General features: G+C 38.2%; 1 protein-coding gene across 12 annotated transcripts in view; it reads right to left on the reverse strand.

Moving 5' to 3' along the window:
• Vps13b (vacuolar protein sorting 13 homolog B) overlaps positions 1-27,079 on the reverse strand; it is a 463,403-nt gene that overhangs the window by 266,476 nt on the left and 169,848 nt on the right. For all 12 annotated transcript variants that reach the window (XR_012909664.1, XM_075961199.1, XM_075961203.1 and 9 more), the window contains exons 22-23: positions 21,185-21,312; positions 11,907-12,141 (exon numbers count right to left, since the gene is read on the reverse strand). Coding sequence is in view for 11 of the 12 variants with exons in the window: in XM_075961199.1 (XP_075817314.1) it covers positions 11,907-12,141; positions 21,185-21,312 (363 nt within the window). In the remaining variant the exon portion in view is untranslated. The remainder of the gene's footprint in view (positions 1-11,906; positions 12,142-21,184; positions 21,313-27,079) is intronic.

Below are 27,079 nucleotides of genomic sequence, written 5' to 3' on the forward strand. Positions count from 1 at the left end.
CATAAAGCCAGTTACACTGAACCCGATACAAGAGAAAGTGGGGAATCGCCATGAACTCACTGGCACAGGAGACTACTTCCTGAAAAGAACACCAATTGCTCAGGCGCTAAGATCGAAAATTAACAAACGAAACTTCATGAAACTGAAATGTTTCTGAAAAGCAAAGCATGCTGTCAATAGGACAAAAGGGCAGCCCACAGAGTGGGAAAAGACCTTCACCAACTTCACATCTGACAGAGGACTAATATCCAAAATATATAAAACATTCAAGATCCTAGACCGCAACAAACCAAATAATCCAATTAAAAATGAGGAATCTCAAACAGTCGGGAAAACATCTAAGGAGTTATTCAACATTCTTTGCCAAAAACAAAACAACTCTTAGATTCCATCTAATATCTGTCAGAATGGCTAAGATCAAAAACATAAATGACAGCTCATGCTGGTGAGGATGTGGAGCAACGGGAACACCCCACTGCTCGTGGGAGAGAGGACTTATACAGCTAATTTGGAATTCAATTATAGTTTCTCAAAAATTTAGGACCCAGTTGTAACACTCCTAGGCATATAACCAAAGGATGCTCCAATATACCACAAGGACACTTGCTTAACTATGTTCATAGCACCATTATTCTTAATAGCCAGAAACTGGAAACAACCAAAATGTTCCTCGACAGAAGAATGGAGAAAAAAAATATGGTACAATTACACAATGGAGTATTACTCAGCTGTTAAAAACAATGACCTCATGAAATCTGCAGGAAAATGGATAGAACTAGAAAAGAATATCCTGAGTGAAGGAACCCAGACCCAGAAAGACAAACACAGTATGTATTCACACATAAGTGAATATTAGTTGTAACGGAGAACTATGGTACAATGCATAGCCCCAGGAAGACAACCATAGTATATACTCACTTATAAGAGGAATTAGCCATAAAGTCATTAGGAGAGTCATGCTATAATACACAGACCCAGAGAAGCTAAGTAACCAGAAGGGCTCAAGCAGAGATCCATGAATCTCACTGTGAAGGAAAATAGAAAAGACATTGCTGTTGGTTGGAGGGTAAAGATGGGAATGGGGGATAAGGTGGGGCAAGTGTGGCAGGAGAGAGAGGGCATCTCTGAGAAGAACTAAGAACACAGTGCAGTGGAAACGCCCAGGAATCTAAGAGGGTGACCCTAGGTCAGACTCTTAGCAAAGGGGTACACAGAACCTGAACTCGCCATCTCCTTTAACCAGACAAGACTTCCAGTGGAGGAACTGGAACACCAACCTGGCCACAAATCCTTCAACCTATAATTTGTCCTGTCTGCAAGTTATGCTGAGGTACTATGGTGATATTTAAGATAATCAGCAGTCTGACAACAGGGCAAAGCCAGTTCAGGCACCCTCTCCTCTATTGCTTAGAGTCTTAGCTGGGGTCAATCCTTGTGGATTCCTAGGAATTTCTCTAGGGCCAGACTTATTGTTAGCCCCCATAATGGCCCCCTCAATCAAAATACCTCTTTCCTTGCTTTTATCTCTGTCCTTCCTCCATCTCAACTATCCCATTCCCTCAAGTTTTCCTTCTCCCTCCCCTCTTCCTCTCCTCTCCTCTTTCCAACCCTCCTTTTCCCCTCATCCCCATGCTCCCAATTTTGTCAGGCGATCTTGTCTATTTCCTCTTTCCAGATGGATTTATGTATGTTTTACTTAGGGATCAACTTGCTAGCTAGCTTCTAAAGGATCATGGACTATAGGCTCAATATCCTTTGCTTTATAGATAGTATCCCCAGCAACTGATGGAAGCAGAGGCAGAGACCTGCAGTGGAGCACTGGGATGAGCCCCCAAAGTCCAGCTGAAGAGTAGGAGGAGAGAGAATATGAGTCAAGAGGTCAAGACCATGATGGGGACACCACTGAAACAGTCTACCTGAGCTAATGGGAGCTCACCAACTCCAGCCAGACAGGGAAGAAACCAGCAAAGATCCAAACTAGTCCCTCTGAATGTGGGTGACAGTTCTATGGTTGGGCAGACTGAGGTGCCACTGGCAGTGGCACCAGATTTATCCCTACTGCAGGTACTGGCTTTTGGGGAACCTATTCTATTGGATGGATATCTTGCCTACATATAGTTAGGAGGACCTTGGACCTTCCACAAAGCAAGGTGCAGTACCATCTGAGGAATGGATGAGGGGTGGGGTTGGAGGGTAGATGGGGGGAAAGGGAGGAGGGGAAGGAGTAGGAACTGGGATTGGTATGTAAAATGAAAAAAAGATAGTTTGTTTCCTTTTTAAAAAAAAAAGAATTTAAAAAAAATTAAAAATAAAAAGATGTGCTGGGGTAAAGGTGACACAGAAATTGTGGGAGTGGCCAAACAATGGCTGATTTAGAGAGGGAGCTTCCTCCTGATGGCCAGGACTCAGAGGCAGGAAACCAAAGACCTAGGATAGAACCAAACATGCCCCGGGGGTGGGGAGGGGGGAGTCAACGAAATGATTCCTAATGATAATGTGCTATATTCATAGATTGTTGCTCAGCTGTCATCAAAGAAGACTCATCCAGCAACTGACAGACACAGATGCAAAGACTCACAGCTAGAGGAATCCTTCAGGAGATGGCAAGAAAAGATGGTAGGAGCCAGAGGGTTCATGGACACCACAAGAAAACCAACAGAATCCACTAACCTGTGCTCCTGAACACCTGGGAAGCCTGCTCGGGACTGACCTAGGCACTCTGCATGCATATCTGTTAGCTGTGTAGCCAGGTCTTATTGTGGGACTCCTAACAGTGGGTTCAGGTGCTGCTCCTGAGTCTGCTATCTGCTTTGGGCAACCTTTACACCTACTGGGTTGCCTTGTCTGGGCTGAGTAGAAGAGAAGCCTAGTGTCCCAACAACTTGATAAACCATGGATGGAAGATATCCATGGGAGGGCTACCCTTTTCTGAAGAGAAACAGGGGAGGAAAAATGTATGGGGGAGGGAAGGCTGGGAGGAGAGGATGAAGGGGAAACTACAGTTGGCATATAAAAACAAAAAATAAATAAATAAATTATAATACAAATCCATGAACTTAAAAATATATTTAATATATTAAGATTAGATAAATTATAAAAATTGTTAAAAATGAGCAGCATATATGCATGCCACAAAATTATCCAAAATGGCTTACAACTAAATGTAATATACAAAACTAAGAAAAATATCAAAGGGTAAAAGGAAAAAAAAAAAAGGATGATCCTTTTCAGCAATAACCCAAAGGAGAGGTCCATGAGAAAAAGAGCCAATGAGGTGGCTGCAATGAACTTAAAATTGTTATGCAGCCCTAAAGAATAAAGAAATATCTGAGGGTTGAGAACAAATGCATAGATTGGGAGAAAATATTTAAGTGAGATAGCTAAAAAAGAATTCTAATTCCAAACACAAAACTATTAGAACTGAATAAGAATAAAATTCTATTCAAAAAGTAAAAGCCATAGAAGGTATCACTGACAACAAGAAGATGGCATTTAAGCTTCACATCACATGTCACAAAGAACATGCAACTGAAGACAAGGAGAAAGCATCCCATGGCTGTTGGAAAGACAAACCACAACATGATGTGCTGCGGACGCAATGCATCGGAAGGAGGAATGCTCATTGCACTGCAAACAAAAATGACAAACCTCCTTTGAAGACATTTTGACAATTTCTTACAAAAGTAAACATGGCATACATGATACAACAACCACACACTTCTGCAATTATCCAACGGAGTTAACATAAAAATATTACAGATATGTGAGTGTATTATTCACAAACTACCCTGATTTCAAAGTAATCATAATGTTTCTGGTTGATGAACAGATAAATTGTCCTACAGACAATGTAAGCTTAGCATAGAAAAGGGAAGGAGCTATTAACCATCAAAACGGACAGGAGAAATGTTAACTGTTCACTATCAAGGTAAAGAAACTGACGTGAAAAGACTGTATGTCATACTATCTCAGCTCTAAGAAGGAAAAGCTAGGAGACAATAAATAGTAAGGTCATTGAGTGCCAGCTGTTGTAACAGATAAAGAAGCAGAGAGAGTACATCCCATGTTCCTCTTTTTGGGTCTGGCTTACCTCGCTCAGGATAGTGCTTTCTATTTCCATCCATTTGTATGCAAAATTCAAGAAGTCCTTGTTTTTTACTGCTGAGTAATACTCTAATATGTATATATTCCATACTTTCTTCATCCATTCTTCCGTTACAATCGCAGTGGGTTTTTGATCCTACTGCACGTACTGGCTTTGGGGGAGCCTAGGCAGTTTGGATGCTCACCTTAGGAGACCTGGATAGAGGTGGGCGGTCCTTGGGCTTCCCACAGGTCAGAGAATGCTGATTGCTCTTCGAGCAGATGAGGGAGGGTGACTTGATCGGGGGAGGGGGAGGGAAATGGGAGGCGGTTGCGGGGAGGAGGCAGAAATCCTTAATAAATAAATAAATTTAAAAAAATCTATGAAGACAATATTAAAATTTTGTGAAATAAAAAAAAAGAAGCAGAGAGAATTCTCAGTGTAGTTCTGAGAATTCTGGGGGCAATGAAAATACTATGTATAAAAAGTTAATGGAAGAAATCTGTCATTATACATTTCTCTCAACTTCAAAACATATATCCCCAAAAGACAGATCAATTATAGCCAATATAGCATTCATGTCAGTGAAGGGGCAGGGACTATATCAGACATTTCTGCAATTGTGTCTTAATTTTGTTGTGAACCTAAAATTAAGTGTCACAATAGTATCAAACACAGTTTACAAAGACTTTAAAATACAAAAATTGAAAAGGAAGAAAATGACCTGTGGTGTTATTTTGTTTGTGCTCTAACAAAGCTTGCCTGAATATCAGAGGGCAGAGCTAGCCACGAGGTAACTATAGAGGTCTGGAGGTCAGTACAGACAGACAGGAAGTGACATGACTTGTCAGAGAGAGGAATACCAGGCAGGAGGAGCCAGGGTTCAGGCCTGTTTTCTGATGGCATTGGCAAGGTAAGAACTGTCTGTAGCTTGCTCCTTTCTCTTTCAGATGTTTCAACATCGGCCCTGATATCTGGCTCCAGGTCTTTATTAAGACCAATTAGAACTTGTGCAACAATTATCTTTTTCTTAATGACCAAGAAAAAATGCTTTCTTTACAAAGTGATAAGGGAGCTAGGCAAGCATTTAGTTTGGTCACACTAGCTTTTGTTCTAATGTAATGTTCTAGACATTCAGAAATACAGAACAGGCTAGAGTGAAGTAGATGGTGCAAGAATACACTTTTAGCATTTAAGAGCTACCAAACCCTTAGGGAAATAAAGGATTGAAGAGGTTGATTGTGAGTAACAAGAGAATAGTGCCTGCAGCAGCCATGGCAGCCAGATTGAGGTGGCTCAAAGTAGCACCACAAAAGATGTGACAGCCCAGACGTATAATCTCATTTTATGGGAAGCTGAGGTGCAAGAATTGAAAACCTAGTCTGGGCTCAGGAAAAGCCTAAAATTTGACATCATTTGTAAAATGTGTCTGGCCATTTTCAAGACATTTAAAAATATCATCAAAAGAAAATTAGAAGTTATTTTCTGGGAGTCAAAAGATTTTTATTTGCATACATAATTTAAGAATTAAATCAAGAAGTCTACAAGAAATGGGAAGACACTGCATAGCACTCCAACATCCTCACAACTGCACACTCTCCTCCATCCTCACAACCGCACACTCTCCTCCATCCTCACAGCTGCACACTCTCCTCCATCCTCACAACTGCACACTCTCCTCCATCCTCACAACTGCACACTCTCCTCCATCCTCACAGCTGCACACTCTCCTCCATCCTCACAACTGCACACTCTCCTCCATCCTCACAACTGCACACTCTCCTCCATCCTCACAGCTGCACACTCTCCTCCATCCTCACAACTGCACACTCTCCTCCATCCTCACAACTGCACACTCTCCTCCATCCTCACAACTGCACACTCTCCTCCATCCTCACAACTGCACACTCTCCTCCATCCTCACAGCTGCACACTCTCCTCCATCCTCACAGCTGCACACTCTCCTCCATCCTCACAGCTGCACACTCTCCTCCATCCTCACAGCTGCACACTCCTCCATCCTCACAGCTGCACACTCTCCTCCATCCTCACAGCTGCACACTCTCCTCCATCCTCACAGCTGCACACTCTCCTCCATCCTCACAGCTGCACACTCTCCTCCATCCTCACAGCTGCACACACTCCTCCATCCTCATAACAGATAGAAGATTATGAAGCCGTTTTCAGCTCCTCACATGAAACAATGCATACACACCGACAGGAGCAGTAAGGAAAAGAGGCTTTGCATTTTACACAGATGCGCAACAATTTCCACATCAGGTCCTACGAAAGTCACTAAATCCAACAACAGCAAAGTTTTAACTTACAAATGATCTCAATATTCCATTTCTGTCAAAATATTTTATTAAAGTCACAGGCAGCTCTTTCAAAGAAGAAATAACAAACCTCTGCTGGGCACAGGGTAGAAACCCATCTGCTCAGAGGTGTTGGCTGCAAGTGCTCCCTAATGCAACTCAAGATGTTGATTTTGACCTGAATAGCCTACACAGACTGAGACCATCTCTTCCCACTGCATCTGAAATCAGATGAAACATTTCAGCATGGAGCCCCATGTCATGAACTCAAACATAAGTGAGTACAGAGAGAGCCTTGCATATCTCGTGAGATAGCCTCCACATCATCCCATTAATCACACTGTAATCTTCTAGAAAGCCTCTTAAAGAATTTGTTTGAATTACCAATGAACTAAGTTTACTAAGAGCTGTGTGAAAACGTCATATAGACTACAGGTACTATATATAGTGAGTTCAGATCCTTTCACACGCCATGCTAATGATGGAATTGAGCAGAGAGTAAGAAAGGGACCACAGGCGGAACAAAATTAATTAAGATCAGGTTAAGAATTATGGTGAAAGGGGGTGAAAAAGGAAGGAAAAGCAACTACAGACTACATGCTGCTACGTCATACCTAATTAGGAAAGAATGACTGTGTCAAAGATGCTAGGGAAAGAAGGCTTCTATCAAGAGAAAGATAATATAAAAGATAATTAAAAAGCCTCCTTTTAATATGTCATACCACCAATCCAGAAAAGAAGTTTTCAACTCAACTCTCATTTCAAGAAAGGCAGGGAACTGAACATCAAATCTTGAGCTACAACATACACAGGCTCTCTACTTCTTGGCTTAAGACAATCCAAATACCCTAATTTCTAATCTTACAATCTAATAATATGAACAAGGTGTTGACCGATTTAGTACAATCAAGCATTAAACCTTGTTATTGTAATATAAAACCATATTATTTTCTTTATGAATCCAACTTTTCCAAGTTCACCTTTTGTTGGAAACTACTATGTTCAATTTCAAAGAGGTATGAATTTGCAACTGAAAGCGCAGCAATCTAAGAGATCAGGGACACACTGAAAACTGAACCGCAGCTGCAGCCATCTCACAATAGGTACTTGGTGTAAACACATTAGAAACATGAAAATAACATATTCAATGATGTCACCCTCTTTTATTTCTACTTTGGACTATAAAAATACCCCAAACTACCAGCCAAACCCCATCCCCTAGGGAATCATACTCTTTGTGAAGAGTCAGGGATCCCTAGTACCTCCTGGCGGTCCCACTCAGCCTTTCCTGGTAGCCCATCTTCAATCCTCTGGGACTCCTCAAACATCAGCAGAATGACGTCTACCGGGGGCCCCACATTTCACCGGGATTTAAAGATCTAGCAGCCTCTACATTTGATTATGACTAAGACTGGACAACAGCTACCAAAGAACAGAATACTCACTCACCCTGCAAATACTAGACCAGGTACCTGTACCAGATCCCAGTGCAAAAACACAAACAGTCAGGACAGTATAGCTCCGTTGGAGTCCAGGAACCCTACTGTGGTAGACATTGAGAGAAGTGATGAAGCTGAGGTACAGGACAAGGACTTTCCAATCACAGTCACGGACATACTTAAGAGCTTTAAAGAGGGTATGAATAAATGCCTCAAAGAAGATCATGAATACAGAAGCAGTTGAATGAAATAATGAAAATAGTTCAAAACATGAAAGAATTTAGAAGAAAATGCAAACTAAAAGAAAGCTAGAAGTGAAAAACTTATGATGTCAAACAAAAGCCTCTGAGGTAAGCTTCAGCAGGAGATTAAAGACATGGAGGAGAGAATTTAAGGCCTTAAGAAGAAGGTAGAAAAACATGGATATCTAAGTGAAAGAAGAGGTTAAATCTAAATAAATCTAAGCATAAAATATTTAGGAAATATTATGTAAAGATCAAGCCTACAAATTAAAGGTATAGAAGAAGAAGAGTCCCAGAACAAAGACATAGAAGATATTTCTAGCAAAGTCAGAAAAGAAAAAGTCTGAAGAAAGAGGTGACTATCAAGGTACAAGAAACATGTAGAACATCAAGTAAGATCAAAAAGGAATTTCCCCATGACACAAAATAACCAAAATAGCAAACTAATTGGGGGGGGGGGTATTAAAAGCTTCAGAGAGTTACCTATGAAGGCAGGCCCATGAGAGTTAAAACTTTGCTTTTCAATGAAAGTTCAGATAGCCAGAAGGTCCTGGACAGGGGTGAACAAGTTCTAAGTGACTACTGGTGCCAGTCCAGAATACAATGCCCAGTAAAACTATCAATTACAATCTATAGAAAAAGAAAAACATTCTAAGACAGAACCAAATTTAATCCATTTATGTTCAACAATTCAGCTCACAAAAGGCACTAGAAGGACAACTTCATTCTGACACAGCTTACACCAGAGCAGACAAATTCAGTGCAGAATGCTACATGACCTTAGAAGAACAACAGGACATCTTAAATTAAGCAAAATGGAAACTGAAGGAACATTTCCTATTTTTCTTCACAAAGCCACTATTACCTTGATACCAAAACCATACAAAGACCCATCCCCCCCAAGAAAGAAAATTATAAACTAATATCCCTTTTGAATAGAAATGCAAAATTTCTCCATAAAAACACCTGCTATCTGAATATGAACACGTGAAAAAGATCATCCAGCATAATCAAGTTGGACTGTACACTGCGGGCAGGACTGCAAACTGGGATAGCCCCTGTTGAAATCCTGTGGAGAGTCCTTAAGTGCTAAAAATCAATTTACCATAAGATTCAGCTACAGCACTCTTGGGTGTATACACAAAGGACTCTACAATGTAATCCAAAGATACTAGCTCATCCACGTTCACTGCTGCTCTATTCATAATAGCTAGAAACTGGAAACAGTCTACATTACCATCACTAGTGAACAGGTAATTCAAACGTGGCAGTGTTACACGATGGAATATTATGCAGCTGTTAAAAAAAATGGAAACTCAGGCAAATGAAGCAATCATTCTGAGTGAGGTAACTGGGATGCAGAAAATACCAAAATTGCATGTTTTCTCTTATATCTGAGTGTCAGATTTTATGCTATAGATGTGTGTTTTTCAAAGGGGGTGGGGTGGGGGGACTTCCAAGGAAGGAGAAAATACAATATAGGATAACAAATATATGGAGTTATATATACAAAATAAGATGGGGAGGAAAAGGAGAGGGCAGGCAAAGGAGGAAATGGAGGGGGCGAGGTCAACAAACAGGGCCTTTTGAAAAGCCTACTATTATAGAAACTATTCCTAAAATATATACATACATGAAACGAAGCTAAATGGACTCAATATACAATGAAGAGAAGAGACCATAACTAGTCATTTTATGTCACCAAGTAAATTCTCCAGTGCAAGGAATTGATTACATCTAGTTGAGTTGATGGACAAAGGGTTCACAGAGATACCACACACACAAAGCCACCAAATACCACAAGCTATTCCAAAGTTATTAGTTACTGTCCACAGCCTGATGGTTATACCTGAAGGGAAAACTTATTATGATATCGAACTGTTGTAATAAGAGCGGCAGGGCTGCATCCCCAGCACCCCGGCCGCCTGGCTAGCTCATACCCCAAAATAATTACACGGACACTGTATTCTTTTAAACACTGCTTGGCCCATTTCTATCTAGCCTCTTCTAGGCTAACTCTCGCACCTGGACTAGCCCATTTCTAATATTCTATGTAGCACAGCTAGGTGCGCTTACTGGGAAGATTCTAGCCTAAGTCCATCCTGGGTCAGAGCTTCATTGCGTGTGTCTGCCCAGGAGCCGGGAGCATGGCGTCTCTCTGAGGCGTCTTACCTCACTTCCTCTTCCTCCCAGCATTCTGTTCTGTTTACTCCACCCACCTATGTTCTAAGCTATGAGCCCAAGCAGTTTGTTTATTACTTAACCAATGAAATCAAAAGATTGATATATGACACTCCCACATCATTGAACACTGAAAAATCGAGGTGGTGTCGAACTAGAAGCTTCACCCATATTAATTCATGTTCATGGTGCTAAAAGATGCTCACACACTACCAGAGAAATCATCAATTTCAGTTATAATCAGTTTCACCCAGATAAACACCTGCAACCTACAACAGAGACCTGCTTGCAAAATGTGCCAGTACAATAGAGGAACCAATATTATGAAAATAACGAACCATATTCTGTTTGGATTTAAAGTCAGTCCATGAAATAAAAACTAAAGTGGTTCAAAAGCTGAGAGTAGACAGGTCATAAACCTGGGTAAAACTCTAATACTACTACTCAGTTAAAGGGACACAGTGACTAAGATTCCTGGTGACGTGCTCTATACCTACAGATGTGCAGTGAACAAAGTGCAGAGAGCGAGAGGCCATGACACACGCACACCACTCTACAAGGCGCAGGGATCTATGAGGAAGTAGAGATAGAGCAAGAGCCAGAGGTGGGTGACGCCACATGAGCAATGTCCGACACACATAAGATTACAGGGTAGGTGACATTACCCTCAAGACTTGCACAGGCTGAAAGCAGACAAAATCCTAGCACTAAGAATGAGAAGTGAGAACAAGCCCACTCTGGTACCGACTGTGAACGAGATTTCACACTGACCAATGGACCACATGCAGGGCAGCTCCCGTGCCCAGGAGTAGCAGGCTAAGAGAAAACAGGCTCCCTGTGTGCTACACGTTCTCTTTCTTTTGGTATTATTTTGTACTATTGACTTTCTTTTTGTGAGTTTTTTCTTTTTGCTGTTGTCCTAGCTCATGGTATTTTGGATTTTTTTTTTTTTTTGAGAAAAAGGACATGAAGGTTGGTAGGTAGAGAGGCAGTGATAATCGGGGAGAGGTAGGGAAGGGAAAGGAAGGTTGGTGGAAAAGAGTCAGTGATAATCGGGAAGGAGTAGGGAAGGGGAAGGAAGGTTGGTGGAAAAGAGTCAGTGATAATCGAGGAGAGGTAGGAAAGGGGAAGGAAGGTTGGTGGAAAAGAGTCAGTGATAATCGGGGAGGGGTAGGGAAGGGGAAGGAATATAATCACAGTACAGCAAAGCTTTCAAAATAAGCTCAAATCAATGTTCATTCTAATATTCCCTGTTTGAGTTTTCTAATCATATTATATTTATAGATAATGTACATTTGTCTATAAATGATGATGTAGAAGTATGAAAGCACAAAAATACCATGACACAGTACAATTATAATAAATATTCAGATAGAGTGGATGTATACTAATATATTAGAAACAAAACAGGGCAGGAGAGATGGCTACACGGTTAACACCAGAGCACCCACATGGCAGCTCACAACTGTCTGTAGCTCCATGCCCACCAAATACAAGCACTCTGCTGATGTCTCTTGAGTTGCACTTAGGTGTGCACTGACATACGTACAGCCAAAACACTCAAATGAATAAAATAAACGGGGAGGGAGGAAGTCTATCCATGCCAGCATAAAACAACAGTATGAAAAAAAACATGTAAATGTACCCTCTTCAAGGATGGGTCGTGGTATGACAAAGGGGATCTCCTGCAGGGGCTCCATGCACTTATGACCAGCACTGATGATCTTTATTTGCGGCAAACAGAGGACAAGTGTTCCTGGTGTGCTGGTTTGTCCATGGTACCAACTTCTTACTGTCCCAGGGATGTCACCAGATACAATTGTACTTGGGGAAGGCAGGCTGTCATTTGGAATGAACACACAGCAAGACTGTACATCGAGCTAGAAAAGAAAAGCAGAATTGAAATACTTGGGTCAGATCAAACATACACTGGAACTACAGCTATCTTCACAATAAGTAATGAAGTCCAAATGGAAACATGCCCTGCGTGTGTCTTCATGAGTTATTTTACTTAAACACAAATGACAATTTAAAAAGTATTGTTTCAAGCTATAAACTTGATCAAAGCATCGAGTGACATGAGTTAAAAATGCAGTTGCCCTTCACCATTTGTTTCCAAGAATAATGCTCAAGTTAGAAAAAGTGCTGGGAAATGGAGAAAGATATCCCTGCTTCTCCAGTTCATAAGCTTTGGTTAGCAGCAGCCAGATGAAACTGCAAACTGTTTTTTAAATAATGCTGTTCTTATGCCCACTCAGGATCCTATATTTTAAAATTACAGACTAAAATAGATGAACACATACTTAATACACTCGGTTCCTTGCTATAAACAACCCCTGGAAGAAGGTGTCTTTGTAACAAACTGCTATAAACAACCCCTGGAAGAAGGTGTCTTTGTAACGAACTGTTATAAACAACCCCTGGAAGAAGGTGTCTTTGTAACAAACTGTGCATACACCCAAAGAGGCAATATATGTGCGTGCGTGCGTGTGTGTGTGTGTGTGTGTGTGTGTGTGCGCGCGCGCCAATATGTATTACACATGATAAAATAATCTTAGAAATCAAAGTGTTTTTGTCATTTGAGTCTACAAGTTATTATGTAAATTGTAATTTTACATAAAATGCTTAATTTCCCTTAAAAATTTAGAATCGTTACTTAACTCACGAGACCTATAGAGCATCAAGACCAAATAAGTCCACATGTAAAACTCACTAATATCTGTGTTTCTTAATTCAGAACCAGTGAATATTAAGTTCTGTTGGTCTTAGCTGATTATTACAAAATAATATTTTATATCTGATTACAATATTGCCTCATTTCGAGCATACTTGAGCTGTTTTGTTAAGTAAATATAAACTACAACTTGTTAGTTTCCTATGTAACTGCACAACAAAGATGTATTTGAAGGTGTGATGAAAACTGTACTGTTTTTTCAGTCTTGGGCACTTCAGGTAATTAGACCACCAAGGGCACTATATTCACAAACAGATAACAATGTCTATAGTAATATCCCTTTTTTCAAGGTGAGGCACTTCTAGTGAGAAAATGGAATTCCATTAGATTTCCTTGATAAAATAAGTAATCCATTAACCTACATATAAACAACACTGTCTATGCTGGCTTCACACATCTGGGGATGTAAAACTACTAAATGCAATGAAGAAAAATGGCACATAACCTTCTGTAAAAACAAATGCCTGTGACATACCAACCTGTCTCTATTAGTTTTAGAACCTTATCTTGAAGCTCAGACAATTTAAGCACACAAGTGTATCACAGTTGGCCAGCACAAGATCACAAAGTACTCCACTGAGAAATAAGTCTAATTTGTCTTATATGTAACATTAGGATGTTTTAAATAATTAACACAATGTATTAGTGATGTTTAATTGTATAATCTACAATGGCATAACCTAAGTGAGCATTCTTTCCTAATTCAGGTTAAAAGAACAAAATCTGAATCAAGATTAACAATTCATATAGATACTGATGTTATGTTAAAAACGCTCTCAATGATGTGAGGCCAATTGTTTACTAATATTAAAACATGTGACCACATACACAAAGTCAGAACTAAAATGCAATTTTAATTGCACTCTAAATTCCAAAATCATAAACATGCCCTCTACTAACTTCAATGTCAACTATCCCCCCCCCCATGGAAACAGTAACAATGTATACAGAATCAAGAGTAAATCCCCCCCCATGGAAACAGTAACAATGTATACAGAATCAAGAGTAAAGCCATGCAGGAGCAAGACAAAAGTCTACAAGATGAGCTTTCTAAAGTAGGCGGCGTGTGAGGAGGGTTCCTTTGGCGATTAGAATCTACACACACATAATGTAAAGCACTCAAAATTATTGTGAAGTGACATGTGTTCTATACAATGAGGCTATCACATGAATCTTTTTACATTTTTAGAATAACTGTTAAACCATGTGTCTAAACTGTGGTTTAATGTAAAATTCTGAGTGATTTATATTACTGGGCATAAATGTGCGGCTGTAAATTTTGCATTAATGTAAGGACCTGACAATCCAAGGGAAAGAAAATGAAGTAATCTGCCAGTAAGACATCCTGAGTCCGGGGGTCAGATTTTGTTCATGGAAACCACCTGGTTGGGACCCTCTGCACCACACCAAACACAAACGATCTTTAAAAAAATATCCTGGTCATTACTGCACTGCAGCTGCGCTGTGTGACTTCATCTTTCCATGGCAACAGCCTTTCTGTTTCAAGGATCCTGTTTCAGTTTTGGTAGCAACATGTTCTTCTGCCAACACTGAACACATTCATGGGTGAAAGTAGGGGGATTATTACAAATTCTTGAAGTAGAACCACCTCTATTTAATTCCTACTAGGTCAGGGACTATGTCGTTAGGGATCAGATACAAACGGTACGCCAATAAAGAAAAGAAGTTTGGTATTCATATTTTAACAAATGAAATTACTGCATGTATTCTTTTCCTTAAATTTCAAGATTATGTGTTATTAAAACAGATCTATGCTATGTCGTTTTCCAGCTCTATACGTGAGACTTCAAATTGAGAAGCTTGTTCTTTTCTAAGCACAGGAAAGGACTGGATGCAGAGAAGAGGCAAGGTGGGGTAGAGAAGAACTGGGAGGAGTAGAGAAGAGAAAACTGCAATTGAGATATATTTTATGAGGAAAGAATCTATTTTCAATGAAAGGGAAAAAACAGAAATTTTGTGATTTATGTGCTGTACAAATGTGATGGCAAGTCACTTAAAGAAAAGTATTTAGACATTAACCTGAAAACCTTAAGGAGTCAATGCCCATCAAATGTCTCTAATGCTGTGCTGGGTGCCCTTTACAAGATAACCGCTTCCGATTACCAAATAATATGCTGCCTTCGTTTGAAATGAAAACTTTAGGAATCATTGTATTTACTTAAAAAATGATATAAAAAAGACATTCTCTATGTGAATATCTTTTATTCTTTAAGAAATGATTTTAAATTTAAGAAAAAATGAGTATCATAAACTGCTTCCTTCATGATTTTTCAGCAGTGCCCTCTTTAACACCAATGATCTGAGAGATACGTAACAAGAACGAAGAGGCCATGAATTTGAGAGGAAGCAGGCAGGGGGGCATGGAAGGGATAGAAGGAGGTGAAAAAAGGGAAAAAATATATAATTATATTTTGATGAAGAATAAAGTAAGTTTAAAAATGAAGGCAGTAAGATGTATGGATTTGGAGACTGGCTGATCTAGAAGGCTGATATAATCAAAACACATTATATGAAATCCTTGAGGAATTAACAAAAATATTCTTAAAAGAAAGAAAAATATTAAAATAATCAACTATTTCTTTCCAGCACTTACATGTGAGACACTTTGTATAATCAGCATATTGTTTTTAACACTGTTGTGTGGCTTTCTGTGTCATAATAAATGTGAATAATTGCAGGAGCAAAACTAAACTGTTAATATGTAAAAATGCTTGAAAATAAAACAATGATCTGAGCTGGAACTCATAATACAGGAACAAAAGAAATAGTCCTGATATGGAAAAGATTACAATAAACACTGAGAAAGCAAAATGGTAGAGAGCTTCATTAATATGTGAGACTCTCTTGCAGCATAAAAAATTACTTGACAATATTTCAGAGAATTTCTGACCATTAGAAAACCTTGGGCAGAACATAAACTCGAAGTCAGCACTGTGCCGTCCATTCGTCCCACTCTACATAACACAGTGCTCAGCATTTACTAGGGACTCAGCAAATAACGGTGAAATAAGGAAATGAGTTTTGCCACCATAAATGAAAAACATTTCATTTATGTTGTTCTCTATTTTGTTCCCCACAGAAGAAATCTATTAGTACAATCAATAAAATTCACTTATTAGTAGGACAAGTTCAAACAGAGTTGTGGTATCTGTAATAAGTCATTTTCCTTAGGGGAAATACAACATTGACAGAAAGATGTCAACTGAACATTGCTAAACAATTAAATCCACAAATAAACACTGTTTATGATTCGTGAGACTAAATATATTGGCCTTCAAAGACTTTAAAAAGATATACATGATGCACATACTTTAAAATGTGACTATTTACCTATTTATATACATGGGCTTTCAAAATTAACAGTCTTCTATTTATGCCATAACAAACAAATACATACAACTGTAGCCAAATTCATTCCTTCTCTTATTAGCCTGTTTCCTATTTGGGGTCTCTATAGAGATAACTATAGATATGTGATAACTTGGAGAGAACAAAGTTTATTTCATCTTACAGGTCCCTGTCCCAGTCCATCACTAGGAGACTTTAGGTCTGGAACTCAAGACAAGAGCCTGGAGAAGGAGCAGATGCAGAACCATGAAGAGCTGTTCACCATGGCTTGCTCACCATGGCTTGCTCATCCTGCTGTCTTATATCTCCTACCCACAGTGAGTGAGGCCTTTTTATACCAGTCATCAGTCAAGAAAATGTACCACAGACTAGTGCAAAGGCAAACCGGGGGGGGGGCACATTTTCTCAACTCAAGTTCCTTCTTTGTAAATGACATTGGCTTGTATCAAAATGACATAAAACAGCACAATATGTCATGGAAATACTTCGGTATGGGATCTAAATATACAGCAGTTTAAGTTTCAAATAAAAATAAAACAAAATAAATCCTCAAAGGGAAACATGGAATACCTTCCATACTTTTCCCATTCAATTTTGATGGTGGGGGGGGGGGATTCCTAGAGTTTGCAGATTTCTCCCTGCTAACAAGCTACCATGCACAGACAGAACTGTCAGTATGGATGTTATAAAACATGCTTTCATAATTAATGTGAAATTCATATGCCTATAAGATATATCTACTCATGCTTGATCCTGAAGATAAGCCAGGGAGTTCACCAGACATCAAGAAATATGATTATTTAATCACTGGCCACAATGTGGGTGAAATTCCCCAGGAGAGAATTCGATTGCACTGGCTTAACTGGCTTACGGCGCTTTACTTGAGAAAGTATGATTGACAGTAGTTCTCCACGTAATGGCAGAGAACTGCTGAGGGGGGTCAGAGACTCGGAAACAAATCCAACACTGAAATGTTGTAGGACACCAACCTGAACCTCAATATACGTGAGCAGAACAGCAGAGTTCAACAGCAATGAAATGCTTTCCTTTCTCAGTTCTAGGCCAGAACATTTCTATTTTTGAAACTTTATGCCATTGTTAATTATGTGTTTGTAGAATAAAATTATAAATTTCTGAAATGTAAGATCATCTTTGATAATACTGGAACTCATGGTTCTCAAGATTTAAAAAAAAAACAAAACAGGAAAGAACAAATGAGCCTAATATAATCTGTTAAAAGATCCCCAACCAAGAAAAATGTCAAAGTCAACATGCACTATTACAAAATAACCATTATAAGGATGTATAAAAGCCCTATTTTGCCACTGAAAAAATAAATAGGCTATACCAAATATTGTTAATGCATTTATACTTCTTGAGTTTTTCTGCCCTAAGTAAAATAACATGGTCTTAACAAATATCAACTTAGGCTCCAAACTCAACTTCCCATAAACTCTGAAAGCAAATACATTTATTTCTTTAAAGTTTTGCTAATAGAATAATTTTTTGATGGCTTTAAAGTAATGATGATCAGTTTTATCTGATGAGTGGTTCAGAGTTCTCTGGTTTACATTTTGGTCCATAAAATATCTTAGAAAATGGAGAATGCTTTCTTTACAAACAATATTTTAACTTAGATTTTAATTACTTAATCAGAATACATATAATTTTACCTCTAAAACTTATATGATACATTAACATCTGGAAACGTTTAAATATATACAATAGGTTTTACACAAGACCATGACTGGAACACAGGAACTAAAGTCTGTGGGTCAGAGCCAGATAACTTATGCAAGGATATAATCATGTGCAAATAGAATTACTCAAAATGAGGAATCATAATCATATGCATTTCAAAGCGTAAGGGTGATAAATTTTATGTTAAGTGTATTTCATCTAATTTCATGTAAAATAAACAAAGAACCATTATCTCTATTTATGAATAATTGACAATGAAATGAGGTTAAGTATAGCTAGAAAGGTCATTGCATCATTATCAAACAACAGACAAAATTCACACAAGAACAGTAAATTGGAAATAACCTTACATATTAATGGTATATTTCATAGACAGATGAACAATAGAAAGCTGAGCTAGCATTCAAGCTCTGCTGTGACTCTGGAGATTTAAGACACCCTGGACTACATAGCCCTTCAAGTGTCACCTCCCACGCATGTCATGAATTTCTCTCAGGGACATTCCTCTTCTGCTGGCTAACGTAGTGAGTTTCCTCTCGTATCTCCCTTGTTTGAAGCATCTCTGGGAAGATCCTCCAAATAACACTTGTACAATAACTCTGTTTGTTGACTCTAGAAAGGAATACTCTGAAGTACCAGTATATCTGGCAGTCATTTCGAATACACATATAAATCAAACTGTACTTTCTTCTACTCCTGAAAAGCTGCACTCAATATTTAAATGACATTACTACTCAAACATCAAAACTAGAATGCTGAGGACCTCCTTGACAGACTGTCATTCCCTAAATCATCTGGTCAACAAGTTACCCGTCTGGTCTACAACGCGAGTTCTAGGATAGGCTCCAAAGCTACAGAGAAACCTTGTCTTGGAAAACGAACAAACAAACAAAACCAAGAAGTTAACTTAAACTTGAGTCACGTGGTTATTAACTTGACTTATTACCTAGTGTTCTGTAACTACAGATTTTGTTGTTGTTCATTTATTTTCCTTGCTTCTAATTCTGTTAATTCATCCTGGGTATGATATAGAACACAAATTGTTTGTTTGGTAACTTGTAGATATAAAAGCTTCTGATATTAGTACATAGTGACATGGTCTAGCTCACTTGGTTGTTTCTGTTAACTGATGCATTACGGACCACAGAATGATGTCAACTAGTTCTTCTAGTAATCACTGACTATTCATCTGGGTCACTATAACATTGTGTGGATACACAATGCTCCCTAAACACCTGTGCTGATGTCCACGGATGGGAGCATAGCTACATCAGTTAGAAGGCAGACCCTAGTTGAAGGAAGTCAGCAGCTCTGCTCTGCCACACCTTCCTGCTGCAGGGTGTTGCCCAGCACTGTCCGAAGGCCATAAGGCAGCACATTCTTCCTAGAGCTGACTGTCTCCAGTGCTCTGTCACAATAACAGAACATTAAGTAGCTTTAGTTTCCAAATACATCAGGGACATGGCAGTGAGTGCCCACAGTGCAGCCTAATGTACTCACATGCTTTTCTGAGTCCCAGAACTTTCAAAAGGCTCTGAGAGGGGCTCCACAGAGGACGTTTCATGTCAGGGCATTGTGTATCTCTTGTGTGCATGTGTACTATATAAACTCATTTTCTAGGATTCTGGTAATACTTTTACTAGAAAAAAAATCAGCAATATGAAACAAAGAAAAATGGACATGTACTTCACAGACAAAAAGTTTGTAAGAATCACAAGAAAGTAACTTTATGTAAAAAGGTGTAAATATCCAAAAATGATATTATCACCAAATTCTATCATATATAAAATGTTTAGGAAAATATATCTTTCCTACTAGATATAATATTGCCAGACCTGCTGAAACACAAATGCTGGTTGCTGCAACAGGAGACCTGGCCCTGCTGGCCATGGGAGAACTGGCCCCACCCTCACCAATGGAACAGAACAGCCAACCACAATGGCATGGGAAGGGAGAGCTGACTCTGCCCCTCCCTGGAGGGGGGACTCCCAGCAAAGGCCCACAGTGACCAACTTAGCTAATACTCAGGTCCACATCTAGGGCTCTGAGTTGGCCCAGCCCAACATTCACGGTATCTGTGATCTGCTGGAGAAAGTGGAGGAACTGGTCCTGTGGAACCACAGCCACAGGATCTCCATAAATCGGGGCAACAGCAGGAAATCCCAAAGAAGTTTCAATGAGGGTCATGGTATTGATGGCATGGCAGAAGCCAAAGGCCTTGAACCAGACCAACAACTCATTGCAATCAAGTACTACTAACAAAGTTGTCTGGACAAAAGGTTATATTAACGACACTCAGCAGCTTTCTGAGCCACTAAGAAAAATGAACAGGTGACAGTGAAGTGGGAAAGATGACGAGAAAATGGGTTGTTTGTTTTTTTTAAATTAATACTTTAATTGATTTTTTAAATTTTCTTTTGGGGGTGATACTAAAAGGGTAAAGAGTAGATACTGAGGAACTGGGAAATGAGGGGATTAAAGTGCATGATGTGAAATTTCCAAAAAATTATGTTTATTAAAAAGGTAAGTTTTTTCTACTAGATTTAATAATGCCAAATGTGTTGAAAAAAATGCCAATTCCAAAATACTGTAGGTTAAACAAATAGATTGTGCTATATACATTAAAAAGTCAAAATAAATTAGGATAAAATTAATATACATAAAGATATGGCTAATAATTTTCACATTTAATTTGTAATTAAGAAAAAGATTAACAGATTTTATATACTAATTGATACTACTCAGATTTTTCTCCTAATTCTGAGAGAAGGCTGATCAGTTTTGAAATCTATTGAATAATATTTCAAAAATTATATTTAGAATGAATGAGTTGTTTTAAATTTAAAGAAACATTTCAAAATACACACATTCTTATAACATGTATTTTTTAACATAATTTTGATTGCAAAAAAACAAACTGTACCATAAACATGATATAGAGTATAAGAACCACAAGACAAACTCCGGAAATGCTGTCTGTAATAAACAGTACACCAGAGTACAAGAGACAGGACAGACCACGGGAATGTTGACAGAAAAATTATATCACTATTAAATATGCTAAAATTACAAAAGATTGTGAGATGTAAAGCCATAGTAATTCTAATACTTAAATTTACCTGTAGTGTGAGGCTCTTCACTGCATTCCATAATATTCCAATAAATTCTTTCATTCTTTCTTCAGGACTTCTACGACCTTCATGAATGTGTAGCATGGTCTTCACGGGAACCGACAGTGCTCGGGACTCTAGGTGTGAAAGCAGCTGGATGTCAGCAAACACAGTCACTGAAGACAGTTTCCTTCCCTGCTTAAAATCACCGCAACCACCTGAGACCACAGGTGCCACAAGACTCCATCCCCTGGGGCGACTGACAGCTGAAGGAGGTGACACAGAGAGGCACCCCTTTATCAACAGGAATTAAGCTGTGGCTTCATTAATTTCTCAGCACAAAAGTAGTAAGCCAATAAAACGCGGCAGAGCACTAACTCATCATCATAAAGTGATGGAAAATGGGTCTTCCCATAAATGAAACTTTCAGATGACGATGTCTTACTAATAGAATTTCTCAATTTAAAAAATTTGATAGTGACAAAATTAAAATATACAAAAATCTTGTCATAATAAATAATAAAATTGATATTCCACTATCAATAAAAATTTTGTTCAGCAGAACTAAAGGATTATTTTAAGCTACACGCAAATTATGTACATTTATCTTAATAGATTCATATTAAACTTAAATTGGACATGTAACCACAAAAAGTAAATTTATAAGCAAAAAAAATGGAAGAGGGGAAGAAAGAAGAATAAAAGCACGAAAAGGTGATAGAAATACAGAAAATACCGAATTACTACCTTCAAGAAAAATTATAATTCAACCAGGTAAAGATGAGGCACAGTTCAAAGCATTGACAAAAACATATTTTAATATCTTCCAAAATGGAAAAACACCAAAATTTTGTGATATAACCCAAAGATATTTTAAAACTGTGTATAAATTTTAGTGAGAAGTTATCAAATAAAGAAAAGCAAGGGGAAACTAAAAAACAAGCCAAGTCATAAGCACCTTTGAGGGTCAGTCAGAAGAATGTCAAAAGTGAATATTGTAGCTCTAACTGTGTGCATTTGGATGTAACTTCCTTTGTAGCAATTGCCTATCTTGATTTTATTAACATATAATTAACGTTATACTCATTGGGACCTCTTTGCCTAAACATATTTTAAATTTCTATCAATTTAATGAAAATCTTTTATGAAATCTGAATACAAAAGATTTCCACAGAGGTTTATGTAACAACTATTACAACTTGGAGTGGATCCTTCAGTGCACTTCCACCTAAGATGACGTGTCTACGTACACACGTGTTCTGACAGTGAATTCAAAGAAGGAAGTGTGGGGAAGTAATGCAGATACAGGACCCATGTATGAAATCCTCAAGTGATAAAAGTCTTAAAAGCAGACTGTAGCCTAGAAGTGTTGTGCAAGTAAGAAAAACATAATTAACATTTATCATTAAAAAACAATGTGGATATTAGAAATAAAAATTTACACTATTTTTAATATGCTATTTTCAATCTACCATATTTTCTAAAACTGAACAGCTCACTTTTATGTCTTCTGCTTTATCAGCAAGGTAACAAATTCTACAATTCAGCATGTCTCTACGAACAGGATATTCTGTATAACCCTCTGCTAATATTGAACAATAACCATTACTGAAACCTCTACAACACCTACCTACTGACTACACATACAAATAATCAACCATTGAACTCACAACAGCCCAGAAGAAACGCACTATTATCCAGATGCAACAAAGTTGCTAAATAAAGCAACCAATCATAAGGAGGGTAAATAACTTATTCCAAGTCACTAGACAGAGGTGGCAACAGAAATAGTAGATTCTACACACAAAGCCCTCAAAGGTCTATTATTTCAAGTTGTATGTTCACTTCTCCTGTCATTCAAATATGCACTATGATATCTTATTTAATCAAATGCAAAGAGGATTTATCAAATTTCTATCATACTTCAAATATTCTTAAAATGATTTACTTTTTCTTACTAGAGATTATTAAAGTAATATTTATTACAGTGTACTCTGAAACATTTTCTCTTTCAGCAATGAATAAAGTAATTCCATGACATAAATTTTATTTGTTCAAAAATAAAATAGATAATCATTTTTAGGGAGGCAGTATCACTATTTACTAAAATATTTATTATTTATTGCTGTGAAAAAGTACTGTACTGAGAACCAATTTAACGTAGTGCTTCAGCTGAACACGCACCAGATGACAAGAAAAGCACTTCAGTCATGCTAAGTGTCAGCTTCTGACCCACTAAAGAAAGCTAATAATGTTTATATTTCCTATCAAAATACTGTTCATACAGAAACACATGCATCATTCATGAGGGAATGACACACACATATGAAGTACAGAAACACATGCATCGTTCATGAGGGAATGACACACACATATGAAATACAGAAACACATGCATCGTTCATGAGGGAATGACACACACATATGAAGTACAGAAACACATGCATCGTTCATGAGGGAATGACACACACATATGAAGTACAGAAACACATGCATCATTCATGAGGGAATGACACACACATATGAAGTACAGAAACACATGCATCGTTCATGAGGGAATGACACACACATATGAAGTACAGAAACACATGCATCGTTCATGAGGGAATGACACACACATATGAAGTACAAAAACACATGCATCGTTCATGAGGGAATGACACACACACATATGAAGTACAGAAACACATGCATCGTTCATGAGGATGACACACACACATATGAAGTACAGAAACACATGCATCGTTCATGAGGATGACACACACACATATGAAGTACAGAAACACATGCATCGTTCATGAGGATGACACACACACATATGAAGTACAGAAACACATGCATCGTTCATGAGGATGACACACACACATATGAAGTACAGAAACACATGCATCGTTCATGAGGATGACACACACACATATGAAGTACAGAAACACATGCATCGGTCATGAGGATGACACACACACATATGAAGTACAGAAACACATGCATCCATTCACTTACAGAAATACCAAAAAGAATGCTTAGGTCACAAAACTATGAGACAATATTTTTGCCACAAAATTTCAGTCCATTATCATATCAAAACCTTCCTTTATCGTGCTCCACTGATCTGGAAATCTGTTATCAATTAGTCAGTTATTCTGGAGGTTTGCAAAATGACTTCAGTTATAAAATGGCCAGTGTCTTCATTATGTAAGAACCAATGGAGAAAATAATAACATGTAATTTCAAATGGTTTAATCTTGATGTTAGAGATTCTCATGAACCCAACGTTAATCTATTATCTCAGAGACTCAAAAAGCATTTAATCAGCTGATACAACTCAGTTCTCATAGAAAACACTCTCAACAGTAAGTTTTTCTGTCTAGGTCATGTAACTTATCAACTCAAGTCCACAAAGTGGGAGGTGTCATCAAGATCAGTCAGATGCAAGATGATTTCCAACAAGAAGAAAATTCAAGCCTCTAGCAGGTTTTCCTCTAAAGATGCACCTCTAACTACTCAATTACATGGTTATGACCTCCACTCAGAAGAGGCCGGATATCACAACAGCATTAATTTAACTAAAAGAACATATGTGTTTCTTTTATTTAGTTTAATAAAGCACTTAGTATGAGAACCTGTGCAGAAAATACTGTTGTGAACCCATAATCAGCTAATATTTTTAAGAAAAATTAATATACATCTTTATGGAAATCTCCCTATTGGCATATTTTGACATTATTTTAAAAATAATATCCCTTTGTGTAAGGAACCTACTTATAGCTTATGTTCTCTTATTAGTGCACAGTTGGATATCAAGGGCAGGGCCTTATGTAGACGCGGGGCAGGCAGGCCGGCACCAGCCTGGCACAGGAGCACTCCTCCACCTCCTTCTCAGTGAGCGTTTCAGTAATCAAGAAGAGATACGCACATTTATATTCCTCATTCATGCTAATGAGAAAAAGTTGTCCGGTGATGCATTTACAGCAAAGACAACATCAGGCCTTAACAGCAGCTCATTATCTAAAGGAAAACCTAACATAACTGTCCTAAAGCGGCAGCCCTTTATGCCGACCATACAGTTATTCTGTGGCCACTGTGTTTGCCCCACACATACTTACTGACACGTACTCCCTCAAAGACTGCCGCTCAGATCCAGTAAATCGAATACCTATTACAGATACACAGGCATACAAATCAAACATCTACTGACAGTGGAACATGGAGAAATTTATTTTGAAACAATTCTTTGGTTTACATACTTTTATCACTTATAAATATTAAAGCAAATGTGCATGCTCTGATACAGAGGTGCTTCCCTATGTTAGCACGAAACAACTGACAAGTATGAAGACCAACTGCAATGTTTTCAGTGTGCATTGTGACTTGAACTTTTAATTATCAATGCTGAATAAACCACCCCACGGAAATATATTAAAAATGTCAGAAGTATGCTGAGATACTATTCAAACTGTTAGAATTTGTCCTAATTCTAAACCAAAATCCACTGAAATATTTTTTCATGAAACTCACTCAGCAACTCAAACAGCAATCTTTTAAATCAAACATTCTAACATGCTAAAACCCAAAGTTAAAATAATTTGATACTTTCATGCCAAAGAAATACTTTAAAAATCCTTGTTTTCCATAATTAAACTACTATGCACCCATTACAACGGGAAGAATCATACACAGTAAAAACACTGCACCTCATCACACAGTCTTGAAAGTGAGTTAAGGCATCTCGGCAGCTTTCCTCAGAGTGCTGTCTTGACATTGGTACATGCAGGACAGAGTATACATGTTGCATGTTCAAACTGAGGCTGCAATAAAACTACACTGCAATACAGAAAACACTGCAGAGACACAGCAGATCCTAAATACCAAAGCTACACACTGATACAGACACTGCAGAGACACAGCAGATCCTAAACACCAAAGCTATACACTGATACAGACACTGCAGAGACACAGCAGATCCTAAACACCAAAGCTATACACTGATACAGACACTGCAGAGACACAGCAGATCCTAAACACCAAAGCTACACTGTGATACAGACAGAGACACAGCAGATCCTAAGTACTGCTAGAGATAGAGCAGATAAAATCAAGAAAAAATCAAGAGCCACTGGGGCAGGAATCTTGATTGTAGCCTTGAAACATGTCAAGTGGCAGGACAGGGAGAGCCACAGGGGTAAATGTATCTAAGACAGTGTAGGCCACAACACATCCCAGACTGAGGAACAATGAAGACACTTAAGCAGAAAGCTATAGCAAAATAGCTCTGCAGCAGCTTTGAAAAAGAAGAAAAGTACTGTTATTACAAACAGCTTGAGATAAACAAGAAGGAAGAGTATTAATGTGAACTAAGTATTCTGCACATATTCACTGAAATACTGGATTATATTTTATCATTAGTGTGTGATGCCCTGTTCACAGCCTGTGTATGATAGTCAGGGGGAAGCGGCCTGGAGTCCATTCTTTCCTATCACACTGGGTCCAAGGGATTGAACTCAGATAACCAGGCTTGAACAGCAAGTGTTCTATCTGAGAAGCACTGGAATAGACTTAAAATAATTTGCATATGATTAGGACCCAAGGGAGAAAACAAAAACAAGATTACTCTCCCAAGACCTTCAAGGTAGGGACTGTTAGAGAAAATGTTAGATGAAATAAGTTTTACTCTGCTTCAAATCTACACTTTCTTTTTAACATCTAAAACACACAAAAACGTGATCTCTACCTGTTGTATGTGTACAATTTTAAAGAGCTTCCACACATCTTTGTTTGGCACACAGCATATGATTAGGAATAAATAACTTTAATATTGTTTTATAATTGAAGTAAATTGGAGTATGTGATTAGTTTGATTTGAATTGGGGTTAGTGTCAAAACTACAGGTTTTAATCCTTTATTTACA

This window comes from Microtus pennsylvanicus, chromosome 2 (assembly GCF_037038515.1).
Source record: "Microtus pennsylvanicus isolate mMicPen1 chromosome 2, mMicPen1.hap1, whole genome shotgun sequence".
NCBI lineage: Eukaryota > Metazoa > Chordata > Mammalia > Rodentia > Cricetidae > Microtus > Microtus pennsylvanicus.